General features: G+C 38.1%; 1 protein-coding gene across 6 annotated transcripts in view; it reads left to right on the forward strand.

Moving 5' to 3' along the window:
- NAALADL2 (N-acetylated alpha-linked acidic dipeptidase like 2) overlaps positions 1–16647 on the forward strand; it is a 634909-nt gene that overhangs the window by 287022 nt on the left and 331240 nt on the right. For all 6 annotated transcript variants that reach the window (XM_031047098.2, XM_031047101.2, XM_031047097.2 and 3 more), the window contains one exon: positions 14809–14959. In XM_031047098.2, coding sequence (XP_030902958.2) covers positions 14809–14959 — 151 coding nt within the window. The remainder of the gene's footprint in view (positions 1–14808; positions 14960–16647) is intronic.

Raw genomic sequence — 16647 nt, forward strand, 5'->3', positions numbered from 1 at the left:
GTTTAAACCACAACAAAAATCTTTAGTTACCAAGCTAGTTAAGTCATTTTATATTTGTCTTATAAATGGAAGGGCTGTTGCATTTCAACATTACTAACTTTCAGTGTCACTACCGGAAAACATAAATTCAAGTTACCCTAAGGATATTACAATTACAGGCTACATGTTAGTTGAGAAAAGACTGTGGAGACAATCGAAGATTTTGCATTTCCACTGCATATGGATCAATAACTTTAGAAACAAAATAAGGTGGGTTGTTTTTTTTTTTTTTCTATATTGTTGTTTACATATGTTTGTGTGTTCTTTTGCTTTTGGTTTGGTGATCTGGAGCCATTAGATGTCCAAAACCTCTATATTTTTAGCTTTTTAGTTACAAATTAAACCTTGAACTGTCATCCAAAAGAAAAGTTATTATTTTCATGAGTGGTAATATTTTATAGTCAGTAAATAGTATCAAAAATAAGTATATTAAAGGGATTTTACCTGTCACTCCAGTAAGAGTTTAAAATTATTGGTGCCTGTTTATTTAACCTTTACATTCGATCCAAAATGATTTTGCCTTTTTTTTTTTTTTTTTTTTCATTTTGAGGAATTCTCCATTCTTTCAGGAGCAGAGATTTTGGAGAAAATTTTAATCACAATTTCCATGTTTTGCCTTCAAAATATGCTGCCAGGTATTCAACCTGAAACTCACAGAGATTTAATGATGCCGCTGTGAGTGGCAGCAGGGGAAATATTCTCATGTTGGTGTTTCTTCCAGTGATGAGCTGCTATCCCTTTGGCATAGATTGAGACTATAACCCATGCATCACAGAACAGTCACTGGTAACCTGCCAGCATGCAGGAAAATTTAGAGATTAAGAACGCATAAATTATAATGTTATTTTACTGAAGTTATTTATTTATTGGTCATAGAGACATTCAACTGAAGTTACAAATCATATATTCACCTAAATCTGACTTCAGCACACTTGCCTCTGATTAAATGACTGAGATATCCTTATACTCTGACATTTATGAGTCAAATCTTTTGTTAGATTCAAGGCCATACTCACAACAAAATGTTAAAGCAGTGTCATACTAGTCTTAGAAAAAACAGACAAAAAAAGCTGAAGTGCCTATGTAAGTGCTGCCAGCAATCAAAGCACCACTGAGGGGCTTTGAGCAACCTGGTCCAATGGAAGGTTCCCCTGTAATGGCAGGGCACTTGGAGCTAGATAATTTTTAAGGTCCTTTCCAATGCAAACCATTCTATGCCTTTGAGTACACATCAGGCTTGTTTTTCTGCTTTCAAGCTACAGAGTCAAGTACTCTTTATTTCTCAGTTACATGCAGAACAAATCAGGAGCATGAGTATATGCTTTCAGGTGAAGGGAGAAGCAGCCCTTCTGACAGGGAGGGAACAGCTATGTCTCAGTTTATGTTGCAAGCATCAGCCTTCTGAAGTCATTCAGATTGCCATAGTCACTGTTCTTTGTGTATAAGGGAAACCCCTGCGGTTAAGTAGTGGTGTAAGTCGTTTACTGGCAGTATAGGGGATAATAGCAACTTGTATGTTAAACTCAGCATAGGGATCCTCAAATTCTTATGTTATATCTGCTATGAGAAGTGGCAGGTGGGCTGAAAGCCTGTAGAATTAATGCAAGATGTACTGCATTGTTAGACATACTGAACAGCAGAGGTCTACATGCTGCATGGACTTTAACGTCAGGAATGTGTCCTCTTTTGTGCATTTGACTTACCTTAGTTGTTTGTTACAACTGCTCCTAGGGATACTGGGTGTCATTACCAGTATTAACTCAACACCTGCATGAATTCCACAAATTTTACAACATTTATGAATGGTTTTAATAAGTGATTGTCCAAACAAAGGTATGTTTTGGACATTTAATGGCTCCAGACCACCAAACCAAATCAAAAGAACACACAACTAAATAGACCTTAGGGTGCTGCAGTCTAACCTCTCCCTGATGAAGTGTTCAGTTAGTATGTCATTATTGCTATAGATAACAGAAAACAAGGAGGGGAAAAAATACCACAGGCTAAATATATTTTTTTTACACCAAGCAGAATGGTGATCCTCAACTGAGGGAAACCCCACAGCGCTTGGCCAGGCCAGGAGGAGCGGGACCCCAGTGGGTTTCAGTGAGCCAATCAGGAAATTCTTCTTCCCCAGAAGGACTGGGGCTGGCCAAGCCTTCACACACACACACACTGCGTCAGATAATCTGCTTGGCAGCTCAGAAGCTTCCAGAAGGGGAGGTGAGGCATGTCAGTCTGTGAGGAGGATGTATTAAGGTGGGAACTGCTTTTGAGAGTGGGCTGCCACGTGATAAATTTGCAGGGCAAGCCCTGCTCATTCAGTGCAAAAGAAACCATATTTGCTGTTGTGAGCTGCCACAGCTCTCTGTGGAGCTGGAGGTTGCAGTGTGAAGGTTTTGGTTTCTGAATATGTTTGCCTTCCTTACTGAAATCCAGTATCACAGAAATCCAGTATCACAGAAACATAGAAAGGTTTGGGTTGGAAGAGAGCTTAAAGCTCATCTAGTTCCAACACCCTGCCATGTTCAGGGACACTTTCCGCTAGACCAGGTTGCTCAGAGCTCCATCCAGCCTGGCTTTGAACTACCGCAGCTGGGACAGACACAGCTTCTTTCTTCTTTTGAGCAAGCTGTTCTGGTGTCGTACTACCCTCACAGTGAAGAATTTCTTCCTTGTAACTAATCTAAAATGATCCTCTTGCAGTTCTAGCTGGAGGTCTGTGACCAGTGGAGTCCCTCAGGGGTCAGTGCTGGGACCAGTGCTGTTTAGTGTTTTCATCAATGACCTGGATGAGGGAACCAAGTGTACCCTCAGCAAGTTCACTGATGACACTAAACTGGGAGGAGTGGCTGACACATCAGAAGGCTGTGTTGCCATTCAGCAAGACCTGGACAGGCTGGAGAGTTGGGCAGGGAGAAACTTGATGAAATTCAACAAGAGCAAGTGTAGAGTCTTGCATCTGGGGAAGAACAACCCCATGTACCAGTACAGGTTGGGGGTTGACCTGCTGGAAAGGAGTGAAGGGGAAAGGGACCTGGGGGTCCTGGTGGATAGGAGGATGACCATGAGCCAGCAATGTGCCCTTGTGGCCAAGAAGGCAAATGGCATCCTAGGGTGCATTAGAAAGGGTGTGGTTAGTAGGGCAAGAGAGGTTCTCCTCCCCCTCTACTCTGCCTTGGTGAGGCCGCATCTGCAATATTGCGTCCAGTTCTGGCCCCTCAGTTCAAGAAGGACAGGCAATTGCTTGAAAGAGTCCAGTGCAGAGCCACAAAGATGATGAAGGAAGGGAGTGGAAGACCTCCCTTATGAGGAGAGGCTGAGGGAGCTGGGTCTCTTTAGCTTGGAGGAGACTGAGGGGTGACCTCATCAGTGTTTACAAATATGTAAAGGGTGGGTGTCACGATGATGGAGCTAGGGTTTTTTCAGTGATATCCAATGATAGGACAAGGCCCAATGGGTGTAAACTGGAGCATAGGAGGTTCCACGTTAACATCAGGAAGAACTTTACTGTAAGAGTGACAGAGCACTGGAACAGGTTGCCCAGGGGGTTGTGGAGTCTCCTACGTTGGAGATATTCAAGGCCCGCCTGGACAAGTTCCTGTGTGATGTACTCTAGGTTACCCTGCTCTTGTGTAGGAGGTTGGACTAGATGATCTTTCAAAGTCCCTTCCAACCCTTGGGAGGTTCCAATTCTGGGATTCTGTAATTACCCCTTACCGTGTCACTGCTTGACCTTTTAAAAAGTCCCTCTTCAGGTGAAGTCGAAGGAAGGACATGGTCTTCCACATGTCCTGCCTGGAGTGTGAGCCACTAGGTATCTCAGCAGCGCTTGCAAGATCTGAAATGAATCCAGGTACTGTGGTGTGCAACCAAGCTGATACTGCAAGTTGATCTGCCCTAAGTCATCTCCGGGTTGGGAATTTGCCACAGGGTTCAAGCCTTGTAAGGAGAAATGGACTGCAGAGATCTGAGGCTTTGCTGAATTTGAGACTAGGTTCCCTAAGTGGCTGTTGCAGACAGCATGGCTTCTGGAACAGCAAAAATTAGGGCCTCCTTGCCAGAGAAAATCGCCTGTGTTTTTTCTGCCCTGTGTGAAGGGTGACATGAACCTAACACCACGGCTTTCTGTGTAAGAAGTTCCCTGTGCTAGGAAGACTCTTTGTAGAATGCATCCACTGACCTTACCTCCTCTTTCTAGCAGTAGGCAAACAAATAAGTAATTAAAAAATAAAAAGTAAGGGGAAATTGTCAGATTTGACTCAGGCCTGTGACTGTATTGGCTGTGTGGTGAATTTGGAATTGGTGGGATGCATAAAATACAGTCTAATCAGTTTAATCCTCATGATTTACCAAGTTTATAATTATATCTTTGTGTAATTGTTTTTCATATGATGGATCTTCAGCTTTATTCTCTCTATAATAGAGTCTAAACATAGACTGAAATAACCAGAAACATTATCAGAAACTACAGTTTCGGTATGAAGAAGTAAATGCTATTGGCTTTTTGGAGGTTGCTTATCTGGACATTCATCCAGTCTTCTTGTTTCTTCTTTTTAATGTATGCTGAATATTTAATGATGCTTAATACACACCGTGCTCCTCCACATGCTTATTTAAAAGTGAGTAGTATTTCCTGAAGATGCAGGAATGGAATAGCTGTATGAAAGGTTTTGTATTATATACTCTCTAAATAATGAAGCATTTTTTCCTGGACTGTAAGCAATTCAGTTATTTTGTTTCTGAAATAAATTAAGTAAAGCTTACAGAGTCCAATCAGCCCTTGTTTCTAGGGAATTGTAGTGCAATTTCATTTTTAATTAGATTGAAGGTTGTGAATTTCTTAGCAGTGGTAAGCAAGACCCGGCAGTAAAACATGCACTCAATTTTTATTAAAAGTTCCTAAAATCTAGTGCAGGGAACTGGCAGTATATCTGGCTTATGTTTAATTGTCCAAGTACTCTATTGTGAAAAATTCCATTTTTAAAAACTGCTGGTGTGTAACAAATTACTTTTCTTTGATAAAACTGCATAAAAGATGAGCAGACAGCAAACAGGAAAAAAGTATGGAACAAAAACATCTTTGTAAGCTTAATACCACATTCAGGACCATGAAGTTAAAAATTTTGCTGTTCAAGGATTACCTGATTAAACCAAACTGCTTTTTGGTTTAGAGATGGGGGAAGGGGAAGTCTCAAGAGTTTTTTCCTCAACTGCTATGGCTGTCCAGAGGCTAGTGCCTAGATTTCCAGACAAATTAGTAGACAACAAGCTGAATTGTGATTCAGCATTATACATGAATACTTGGAAACTCTCAATCCAGGTTCAGTTTTGTCAATTTATTGTAGCTCTAATTTATTGAGCACTTTATTTCTTCAGTTGGTGTGAGCTTCTCTCAGACTTGTAGCATAGAAGCTGCTGCTCTTCGCATGTGTGCTGTGCTTCCCAGTGCTGATTGTCTGTCTTGCATTTTTTTGGCTTTCCTTTTGGTTTTGTGGTTATGTACTGTCTTATCCATGTTCAGACAACACTGCTAGACAAAAGACTGACTTTTGAGTATATCATCAGTCACAGGAAATTTAAATGTGGCTCTGTTACATCATCCTGTGCTAGGGAAAATAATTTCCAGCAGCAATTCAGGCCAACATCACAAGAGCATGAGATCATGTGGGACATATTAGAACATGTTATTTACTGTGAGGGTGGTGAGGCACCGGAACAGGTTGCTCAAAGAAGTGGTAAATGCTCCATCCCTGGCAGTGTTCAAGACCAGGTCTGACAGAGTCTTGGGCAACATGGTCTAGTGTGAGGAGTCCCTGCACACAGCAGGGGGGTTGGAACTAGATGATCTTAAGGTCTTTTCCAATCCTAACTATACCATGATTCTGTGTTGTTGTGTTGGGGTTTTTTGATTGTTAGTTTGCTCAGAGAATGAAAAGGTTCAGCTCTACATATTGGCAATGGATAACTGGGAGACAGGGGAAGTTTAGATTGGACGTAAGGAAGAAGTTCTTTACTGTAAGGGTGGTGAAGCACTGGAATGGGTTGCCTAGGGAAGTTGTGAATGCTCCATCCCTGGCAGTGTGCAAGGCCAGGTTGGACAGAGCCTTGAGTGATACGGTTTAGTGTGAGGTGTCCCTGCCCATGGCAGGGGGGTTGGAACCGGATAATCTTGAGGTCCTTTCCAACCCTAACTAATCTATAATTCTATGATTCCATGTCTGTGGGAAGGCTGTGTATGTATATCTCATTGCATGACATCTTAGTTGCTCCTCTTCCTACTGCAAGAGCACTTCGGAAGGGTGGGAGTGTTGGAGGGGGTGGCTGAAGGGTTCCAAGAATTCCTTGTGTCCGCATCTAGCCCATAAAGGGATTAAACTAGTATGGAGATGTTATATTGCTTCAAGTTGTTGGACTAGGAACCCTGAAGCCTATCTTACTTTAGTAGTTTCTTTTTAAGATAGTCACACTAAAGAAAAACAAGTTACCTTATTCTTTTACTTCTAAAATCAAATATTCATGAGCCTTCACAAATCAGTTTTCTTGTGGTTAGCGCTAACTTAAAAGGGTGTTGCCCCTGAATAGTTCTTATCTGACAGAAGAATGTAGGTAAAAATACAGCTGGTGGTAAATTTATGTACAAAGTAGCTCTTACAGCTCTTACTACCATACAGCCCCATAACTCGTATGCAGATTTTTATGGTTAGCATTCTAAGGTTTCTTATCCTTCCCTCCTGCTTTTCCTCCTACGTTCTGTAGGACATCCAAGAAATAAAAGAGGGAAATCTCTACTTGTAATTAATTTTTTAGATAAGTAATAGAAAAAGTCCTGAAAATTTAAAATTGTGAATGACAGTTTCAATTCGGAATGTGACTAATAAAAATATCTTGAAAAAATCTTAGTTATGCATGTCAAACTCCTTCCACAAATAGATGCACTTAATTTTATCATTTCTCTAATAATCATACATCAAAGTTTTGAGGTCTGGGCATGATGCAGAGCAAGTATTTATTTTTGTATTGTTTATATATATGGCCCTGTGTGTCAGGAATAATTTGTTTAATTCCAATGCAGTATGTTTTCCAACTTCTAAGACCTTTATAGGAATAACCTGTCATTTATGAGATCAATGTTGTCTGCATTTCAAGCTTTTTGAAGCTTTATGCAGCTTAAGCCTTTTCCCAGTTCTGTTTGTTCAATATAGCAGTAGTGTCACCCCTTAGACAAGGAGTGTTAGAGCTGAATAGGAAAGATGATTTCTTTTCATCATCCACATATAGTGAGCCATTAAACTTGCTGTGTCCTCCATCTCTTTGACTGTTTTAAAACATCACCTTGAGGATTGATCAGCAAAAGCCAAAGCCTCTTCAGATAGAGTTTTGCCACAGAATTCTTTTGAACATTGTGTCCCCACATATAGAAGCATGATTAAACATTAAGTGCTATATTAAAAAATTAAGCTGGAGCCAAAAGAGACCTTTGCCATCTTACTCGTTAAAAATATTCAACTTGGCAGAGTGGTAAAAATCTAGGTGTTCTTTTTTTCTGTCTTGAGTCTTGTGTTACCACTGCATCTTCCAAGTACTCTGTATTACAGTAAGTAATTAAGAGGACAGTGGCATCAGATTAAATCTGCAGTATGCAAAGTCTTACTTTTCTACTCAAGCAAACAGCTTCAGAAGTAAAAAGATGTTATGTCATTGAGGTCTTCCAACTGTTTAAATGTCACTTTTTCCTTATTTTTGCATACTTCCAGCTAGTAAAATGAGATGGGAGATCCTTTCAGAGCATCATGATTTTAACTGGAACTTCAGTAGAAAAGAGTAATAATTAACTTGTAACCTATTCAGCTCATAAAGATGTGTTTCAGATTAATAAACTATCTTTTACATTTTGCACTATGAATTGAAAAACACAGTTGTTAAAAGCTGGTTACTCTTGTTTGTATAATTCATGCTGATCATTGCACTGAAGTGTAATGACAATAGAAGTTGCAACTTCTATATTTTCATTAATATGTTTGATTTTAAACAGTAATATTCTAATAGGTAGATGGATGTATTTTTTCGTATATCCTTGATATATTTTCTTTCTTCCTCTGCTGTGTATATTGCATTGTTTGTTCTACTAATTATTTTTAATTCTTTAGTTTTGTTTGTTTTGTGTCAATGCCCCAAATGTATTATGACTTAGAATATAAAATTCTGCATGCATTTTTGGGTGGAAGGGACAGAGAAAAGGGGATGACAGAGATATACAGACAGGCAACATATAAGTGGGAATATCAATGAAGTTTTTACTTTATGAATACATTACATCCATGTTTTACTGTGTTAGTACCTGAATGGACTTGTAATAAACAGTACACTTGTGAATCTGAATTTAGGAAAAGGCGAAGACTATTTGCCGTGTTTTGGGACCATTTGCAAATATGGAAGAGGTCATATGCTGGAATAACACAATCCCATATGAATTTTGCTGTACTGAGAGTAACTGACACTTAAAGGCCTTTATGGTCATGAACTGTGATGTCATTTAACCTAACACAAACATTGTGTAAACTATAATTTTGGGGGTTTGGGTTTTTTTTTTGTTTGTTTTTTGTGTGTGTGTGTTGTTTTTTGGGGGCTTTTTGATCTAAGGGAATTTAAGGGGTGCATGCAACCCTATTAAGCTTAAAAAAAATGTGCTTAAGCATTTTTGTAACTGTATGTAGCAAAAGCATGTTTAATGTTTTTATGGTTCTGTTACACACTTTTTCACTACAGACACACTTTTTTTCTTAACAGAATTGGTGATAGTAGAAGATAAATGTATGTTTAATTTACCACTTTGGTGCCTTGGTATACCAAAGGCACCCCTCTCAAGAGCATCTAAATTCCTTTTCTGTCATTGTGACATTCAGTTGTGACTGAAATTTTCAGGTTTCTGTATAAATAAATTCACAGAGGTTGCGTATATAATCTTCAGGATGCTGACATCTGTCAGAAGCTCCTAGTGTATGGTATAATTGCTTTGATTCTGATTTACACAAGAGCTCCTTCTGCTATGTTGTGGTGGCAGAGTAGAAAGGCCTTCAAAGACATGTGAGTAGTTTCAGTGAACAGCCATGTAGTCTGTTCATGCCAGATCCTGTGTACAGGAATGAGGATGCAGCCAAGATAACATGCTTTCAGTAGTGTGAGGTACATGCATATGAATGCATTCTGAAAGTGAGAATCACATTTTGAGGCACTTTTGGCTTAAGATGGAATAGTGTTCTACAGGGTTTTTTGCAATGTAGACTTTTAAAGTACAGTAGTGTAGTACTGAAATACATTATACTGAGGTAAAAGAGAAATCTTAAATAGCATTGTGCAGGTAGTTTATATTATATTTACTGATACATTTTGACCATTATCTAATAATTAAAAGTCTGAAGGCTTATGTAGTGTAGTTGAAAGCAGAATTAGATCTAATAAGAAGATGTCACTGAAGTGATTTGAATTGAACCTAATATTGAGAAGTAAATCAACCTATAGTAAAGTGAAGAGACCTGTTTTTTTGTTTTTGTTTGTTTTTTGTTTTTGTTTTTGTTTTTTCTCCAGGACTAGAGTTTGATTTTTCACATACTGAAAAAATCTTGTTGATTTATATGCAAATTATGAAGTGCATCTGGAAATAAACTTTTCTAGACACAGTATAAGTGCTACTCACTTTGAACCTTCTGTTATGACAAAGTCACTTATTATATAGAATTGTAAACCAGTATGTCCTGTCCTGACTTGTGTTATCTTACATAATGTATTGTTCGATAAAATAATGGCTTGTTTCATGGGTTAATGAGCAGATTTTTCACAGCTTTGGTTCTTGAGGTGGGATTTTGTGGTATATAAATTCTGGTCTAAGTTTCTGTATTATTTTCCATCTGTCCCTCTATTATGATTTCTTACATGGGTTTTTTTTCCCCCATCACATTAAGGGGTAAGCTCTCCAGATTTTATTAATGCCTTCTCAGTGTGATGTTACCAGATCTGCCTGTGTCTACTTAATATCCCATTTTCATTAAACTTGAATACACTGAGATATTTCCTCCTGTGAAATAAGACTTCTGTGCCGACTAATCAGTGGTCCAGTCATTACTGTGGATCAAGACATATAAATGGACAATCATAGAAAGCAGATTGAAGCAGTTTTACAGAGGCAATATTTATCAGTAATGGGGCTGGTATTACAACCATTATGTAGCCATTACAACTTTAGGGGAGGGATAGAGGGGAGGAAGAAAAAATGGCCTTCAGCAGGAGAGAGAGAGAGGAAGACACAGTGGTGCTGATACTGGAGTTCCCTGCACATGTAACAGCAAGACTGTGATTGCAGAGGTTTCAGAAGGATGGACAACTTCCTAGACTGGAACAACAAAGTTCTCGAAAGGTTTGGCCATATTTTTGGGACCACTTGCAAATATAGCGGGAAGACTTGGTAATAATGAGAAACTATTGTAATATGTAATTAGTATGTTGATATAATCCAGTTACCTGCATCATGTTTTTTTTCTGCTAACCGTCACTTTTAGGAGTGTACTGTGTTGTGATGCACCACATTAGTTAATCACACATTGCTACTTCATAAATCATTTATCAACAGAACTATTACTGCGAATCAACTAAAGGAATAGAAAAGATGTCATGCTCATTTAGTTTTCTTTAAGCCAATAAGGTCTTGCTGGATCTGATTCAGAAAAGTTTGGGTGTTACATTGAGAGGGTAGTTTAGTAGCCCTTTCTTAGCTATTTTTGCATTCTTACATGCTGTAATCCAGATGAGACCAAAGTGTGAGGTGATTTTCTGATCTCTGCACAGGAAGTGACAGCTGAAACTCAAACCCAGATGTGGATCCCAGGAGCAGAGCATCAGAGTAGTGCTAGCTATCAGGCTTTATTTTCAGCTGGAAAGTGAGAGTACTTCTTAAACAGCTACATGCTTCAGTGTGCATGTTCTCAATACTTCTGAGGCTCTGTGCCTAGCAGGTAACCAGTCCCATGTACTCTCTGGATAAGAATGAAGCCTGATTACCTGATTGTTCTTTTGCTTTTTGATTTATCAGAAGTGCAAAGATAGTCTTAGATGGGCAAAAGAGACCAGGGAAAAGATCTTCATCAAGGCTGACTTTGCTTTAAGCTGAAAGATAACAAGTAGAGCTTAAGTCCACTATTTGCTGAATTGCTTCTCTGGTTATAACCAGTCATTTAAGGACAGATCCTACACATTAAGCTGGACTTTCATACAGAGAGACTGTAGTCACTTTGGTAGGTTTGTTCTTGTGTTCTGATCACTAACATAATCCCTCTGATGAAACATTCAGGTGCCCACTAGCCTCAGATGACACAAAACACATTGAAGTCAGCTGTGAGAAATAGTGGCCCTGCTTCGTGTTGCTCCTTTTTTCCAGCAAAGAGTCATGCTCAGCTTTTGGTTTTTGAATCTAATATCTGTAAACCAACAGGTCTGTGGCCAAAGCCCACAGTGAAGCTTGGCTCAAATGTGGACTACAGACCTGATCTCTGTTACCTGTGTGCTGGTTTAAAAGATAACAGATTTCCTTTGCGATATTCAGAGATGGTGCAGTTAAAATAGAGAAGTAGCTTTGAGTTTTCCTGTTAGAGCAAAACCAGGTACTTCAGTCCACTGCAATTTGCCTGCATGAAGAACTGGTTTTGTTTTCTCTTTCACATCAGTTATCTTTGTCCAGAAGCTTGAATGTGTTATTAGGGTCTTAATGTATCTAAAGCTATTGATGTCATAGTTATTGCCCTTTACATTCAAGTAATTATATAGAAACCTCCCCAGGTAAAATAGAGGCTTCCAAAATTACTAGTCACTCCTTAAAATAAAGGTTTGTGTTTTCACTGTTTCAGCCACATCATATTTAAAAGGCTATTTAGTGGTGCCATATGGTATTTAGAGTTTAAAAGACTAATTGGTCCTGGTTACATGAAAGAGCCATTGGTAAAGGAGCAGGTGTCCTGGATGTGATTTAATATACTGAATTGGAAGTGTTGCTGGTTTTTAAGTGACTCTAAAACCTGAGTGTTTAAGTAGCCATAGATGATGAGTTAACAGTGGGCACCAGCATCAGTTTTCTTGTCAAGGGTTCTGGTGTTTCCATTTCTCTTTGGGAGAGGGAGAAGGCAACAGATTCTGCTTTTGGTTGGTTCTACAATCTAAAATAATCCATTGATTTTACTAGATGTGTAACAGTTTACCTGAAGGACTTAATCTAGGCTCTTATGCCATGTTTTTTATTATGCTTTTTATCATATATATTATATTTATTATATATATTTTATTATATATATATTGCTAAGATTCTTTGTGCTAGGGCACTTTATGGCTGTTGTGTTGACTTAAGATGAAAATGGAAGCAACAATACTCATTTATTGTTGGCATAGTTGTGTTGTCACTGTTGGAAAGTTAAAAAGCAGTAATTATAGCTGAAATCAGAAAGCAGGTTTATTATTTTACATGCACAACACAACTTCTTACTAAAGATTGTAGCCATGGCAGCACTGGGTGCTGCACTTTGTGAATAACAACAGTGTAGTTACCTTCTTTCAGAGAAATAGAGGAATTCAATAGTGGTTTTTGTTAAGTACAAAGTTTTTAAAACTCTCTTCACAAAAGACTGCGTCTGTGCTTCTTTTGTATGCTATTAAATAAGACTGGAGATGCATAAAAAGATACTGGATATGGATACAGAAAAAGAAATAACAATTGTTACTTTAAATCCTGACTGTTCCATCATTTAACTAGTATCTTATAGCAGCCCCATCCCTTTTATTGTGCATAGCTGAATATGAACATGAATTGGAAACAGAACTAAACAATATTAGGCAAACCTACCATTATAAAAGTGTTATACATGCAGTATGTTTAAGGTCTCTAATACATTGTTAACCTTTTACATTTTTAAACGTCCGTGCTAGTCATGTTCTCAGTCTGCACACATACTCATCTGAATAGAGTTCTCTCAATGGGACTGTGCCTTTTCATCTAGGAATTGCTTGTTTGAGTATGTAAGATTACACAAGTGATACACAGGTTCACTTGCATCTGTTTATCTGAATTCAGACTAGTGTCAAACTCTTGGCAAATCACTGTATTAGCTATGTATATTCCTGTAATTTACATGCTTGTAAAGCCACAAAGAACTATACATAAACATTCCTTAAACTCAACAGCTAGGAGATAAATTGAAAATATATATACACACAAAAAAAAATGAAGGGTCTAAAAGACAGAAGGAAAAGGACGATTGAAGTGGATAAACGGGTCTAGTAACAACTTCTTGGGTTCATACAGAATCAGAGTTGTGTAGTTCAGAAACATCATATACTTGTAATCATTCCTCAGACCATTTGGAGCCATTTGGAAAGTTGTAAGTAGAGTACAGTAAATAGTAAAATAATCCTAAAATACCAGAATTCTGTCTGAAAATTAATCTAGTTTTCTGGCATAGTTGCTGGCTTCAGTTCCAAGTATGCAGAACATTATATGGAAAGGTCTCATTTCACAGGAGTATTTGCCACATTACAATTTGATTTCTTCTGATTCAGTATAAAATCCCCTTACTTTTCAGTTCTCTATGAAAGGAAAAACCTGAGGTTTTCCAAACAAAACTGATCTGTAGACTACTGCAGGTCAGGGTGCTTGCATACTTTTGTCCTTGACTTGAGGGACATTTGCTTGGTTTGCACCCCAGATCTATAGAGTTTTGGAAAGGCTGACTGCCATTACCAACTCAAGCTGTGGTGTTCTAATGAGACAGACAAAAAGCTGTCTGTCTGACAGGAAGCAGACTCCAGGGTTGGGTAAGCTGGGGTTTTTTTTTGTTTGTTTCTTTGGGGGTTTTTTTTTTTTTTGTTTTGTGTTTGGGTGGGGAGTTTTTTGGGGGGATTTGTTTGTTGTTGGTTTTTTTTTCCTTTGGCTTGTTTTTGGGGGGTTAAATTTGTTAATTTCTTTTGTTTTCTCTCTTAACTGAAGAGTGGGTGTTTCCAGAAATCCAGTGCAATGCTTATGCCAGTGTGTGCAAACATCTAGTATGTGCTATATACACTTAGTTATGTCCTTGAAGAGGTAAACTATGCAGGAATGCCATACTGCTAATAATATGGGAAATATGGAATATCTGCTTAATATTTTGCAGTGAGATTCGATTCAAAAGTAAAACATTTTCAAGCTGCTATTTAAATCACACAAAAATGTTAGGGTTGTATTTCTAGCAAGTGTCTAATGAGTAGGAAGAAAGGTGACTCCCTTCATATCTGTTTGTGTATGCTGCTGAATCACAGTCTGTACCTCATCTGAATATAATTTCTAACACACTAGCGTCATCTGACTATTAAAAGAAGTGAAGATGGAACAGTTGCAAATCTTAAATGCAGCTGCAGCATTAGCACTGTATAGCATAAATGTAGTGTGATATGTTAGATAAGTAAGAGTTCTTTCTGTCATTAGGCTTGAAAGTAGCTTTTGACATGAGTTGGGAAACATGATTATGAAATAGTTTTTTGGTGGTTGGATTTTGTCTTTTCAAGAATAGCTGCTGGCTTCATATTATAATCAGTTTGGAGCTGTGCCTGACTATTCAGTTTGTACAGAACATGGCATGGCAAGAGCCTGAGGTATAATAAAGTCTCTGTCTCAACAGTAATTAAAATAAATATTGTGTTCTGACATCATTTTTGTTAATAGATACCTGTGTTGTTGTTTTTTTTTTTTCCCCTCAGCTTTCTCTGTTAGAAGATGCAGGGTTTGGTGGTGTTCTTCTTTATGTTGATCCTTGTGACTTACCAAAGACTACAGATCTTACTGATAAAGCGTTTATGGTTTCCTTGAATGGCGGAGGAGATCCATCAACACCTGGTTATGCCAGTATTGGTAAGTACTGTTCAGGGCATATTCAGTGAATGGATATGTTAATTCTATGTAGATTGTAAGTATGGGAGATAAAACTCTAAACCAAATCCTGTCTGAAATAGAAACTCTGGATAAAGGAAAACCATTTAATGCAGCGTGGCTCAAAGTTTGGAATCTAGTCTCAAAGATCCTTTTGCTGTAAATTCTTAGCACAAAGCTTGCACTCTAAATAATCTATTTTGATGATTTTTGTATTCACACACTGAACCTTAATTCCTGTCTATTATTACCCCATTGAAAAAAAAAAAGTGAATTACTAATCTGGTGGTTTCTGAGCAGTTTCTAGGGGTTATGTACCCCCAAAATAAGCACTTTTCATTCTGTCTCCCACTTTCATGGTATAGGTAATAGAAACTTATGATCAGTAGTTGCAAGTACAATGTAGTCAGATATTTATATTTGAAAGGATTTAAGAAAAAAATAATGTTTATAGTATCTGTGTGCAATTACCACTTTTATAGGATATGTTCATTTAGCCTTGTCTCAGTTCCGCCTCAGTAGACTTGCTTATCAGTTATGCTTCTCTAAATGCATGTATTTTTGAAGTATGGGGAATAAGAATGGTTTTTAAGGACCTACCTAATCCTTTATAATCTTATGCTTGGGGTTTTTTTCTTGGGTTTTTTTTTTTTTGTTGTTGTTGGTTGGTTGGGTTTTTTTTTTTATGCAATGCCATTGATAAATAGAAGCAGCAGCATATTTGACTTGTATGTACTACTTCAATCCACATTCTGGCAGTTCACTGAATGTGTGTTCTTCTTTGCTGCCTTTTCAGCTTTACAGCCTTCTTTACTATCTTAACTATTTTGAAATGTATTAAGCAGCAGTCTGAGTTTGTGACAAGGATTCATCAAGAATATTTTGTCCAGTTACTAGCTCAGGCATCTAAAGTCTGACTTGAATTGGCACTAAATCAACTGAGGCAGTGCTGATATATACTTCATGACTAGAATGACAGAAAATAGAAATATTTGCCTGGTTGTCAAAGAAGGGTGTTAGCTATTCACAGCATGAATGCCTTGACAGCTCAGTGGGAAAGAAATTGCACGTTTTCTCAGTGTCTCAGTGTACCTGACCCAGTGTTCTTAAAAGTGCCCTGGGAGCTACAGAGGTAAATATAACACTCTTGAAGCTTTATTCTTGCTCATTTCATGGAGCTCTTTGAAAAACAGTTTGCCGCTTATCTGTCTGGCTGACTCCTTAATGTTTTATTTACCCTACATGAAAAGTGAAGCTAATTAAAGCAGATACACCAACATGAAGATGCCACTTCAAAGTCTAAACCTTATGCATTGTTTTTTTGTCAGTAAATGGTCTAATCGGCAATGTGCAGTCTAATCTCCAGTCTGAGATCATAGAATCATAGAGTAGTTAGGACTGGAAAGGACCTCAAGATCATCTAGTTCCAACCCCCCTGCCATGGGCAGGGACACTCACCAGATAATGGTGAGCTAAGTACATTGGTTGTTTCTACTAGAACTGTTAGTGTGGCTTTTCTGTGGCTTTAAATCTCTGACCATTCATAAACAGGAAAAGGCTATCTTGTTTCTAAAGTCATTTATATTTTGATCATAGACTGCAATAATGAGCTGGAATGAGCCAAAGGAATGCTTGAGGAAACTCTTTTTTTTTTTTTTTTTTTAATTTTT

This window comes from Melopsittacus undulatus, chromosome 6, assembly GCF_012275295.1.
Source record: "Melopsittacus undulatus isolate bMelUnd1 chromosome 6, bMelUnd1.mat.Z, whole genome shotgun sequence".
In the NCBI taxonomy this organism is placed as follows: domain Eukaryota; kingdom Metazoa; phylum Chordata; class Aves; order Psittaciformes; family Psittaculidae; genus Melopsittacus; species Melopsittacus undulatus.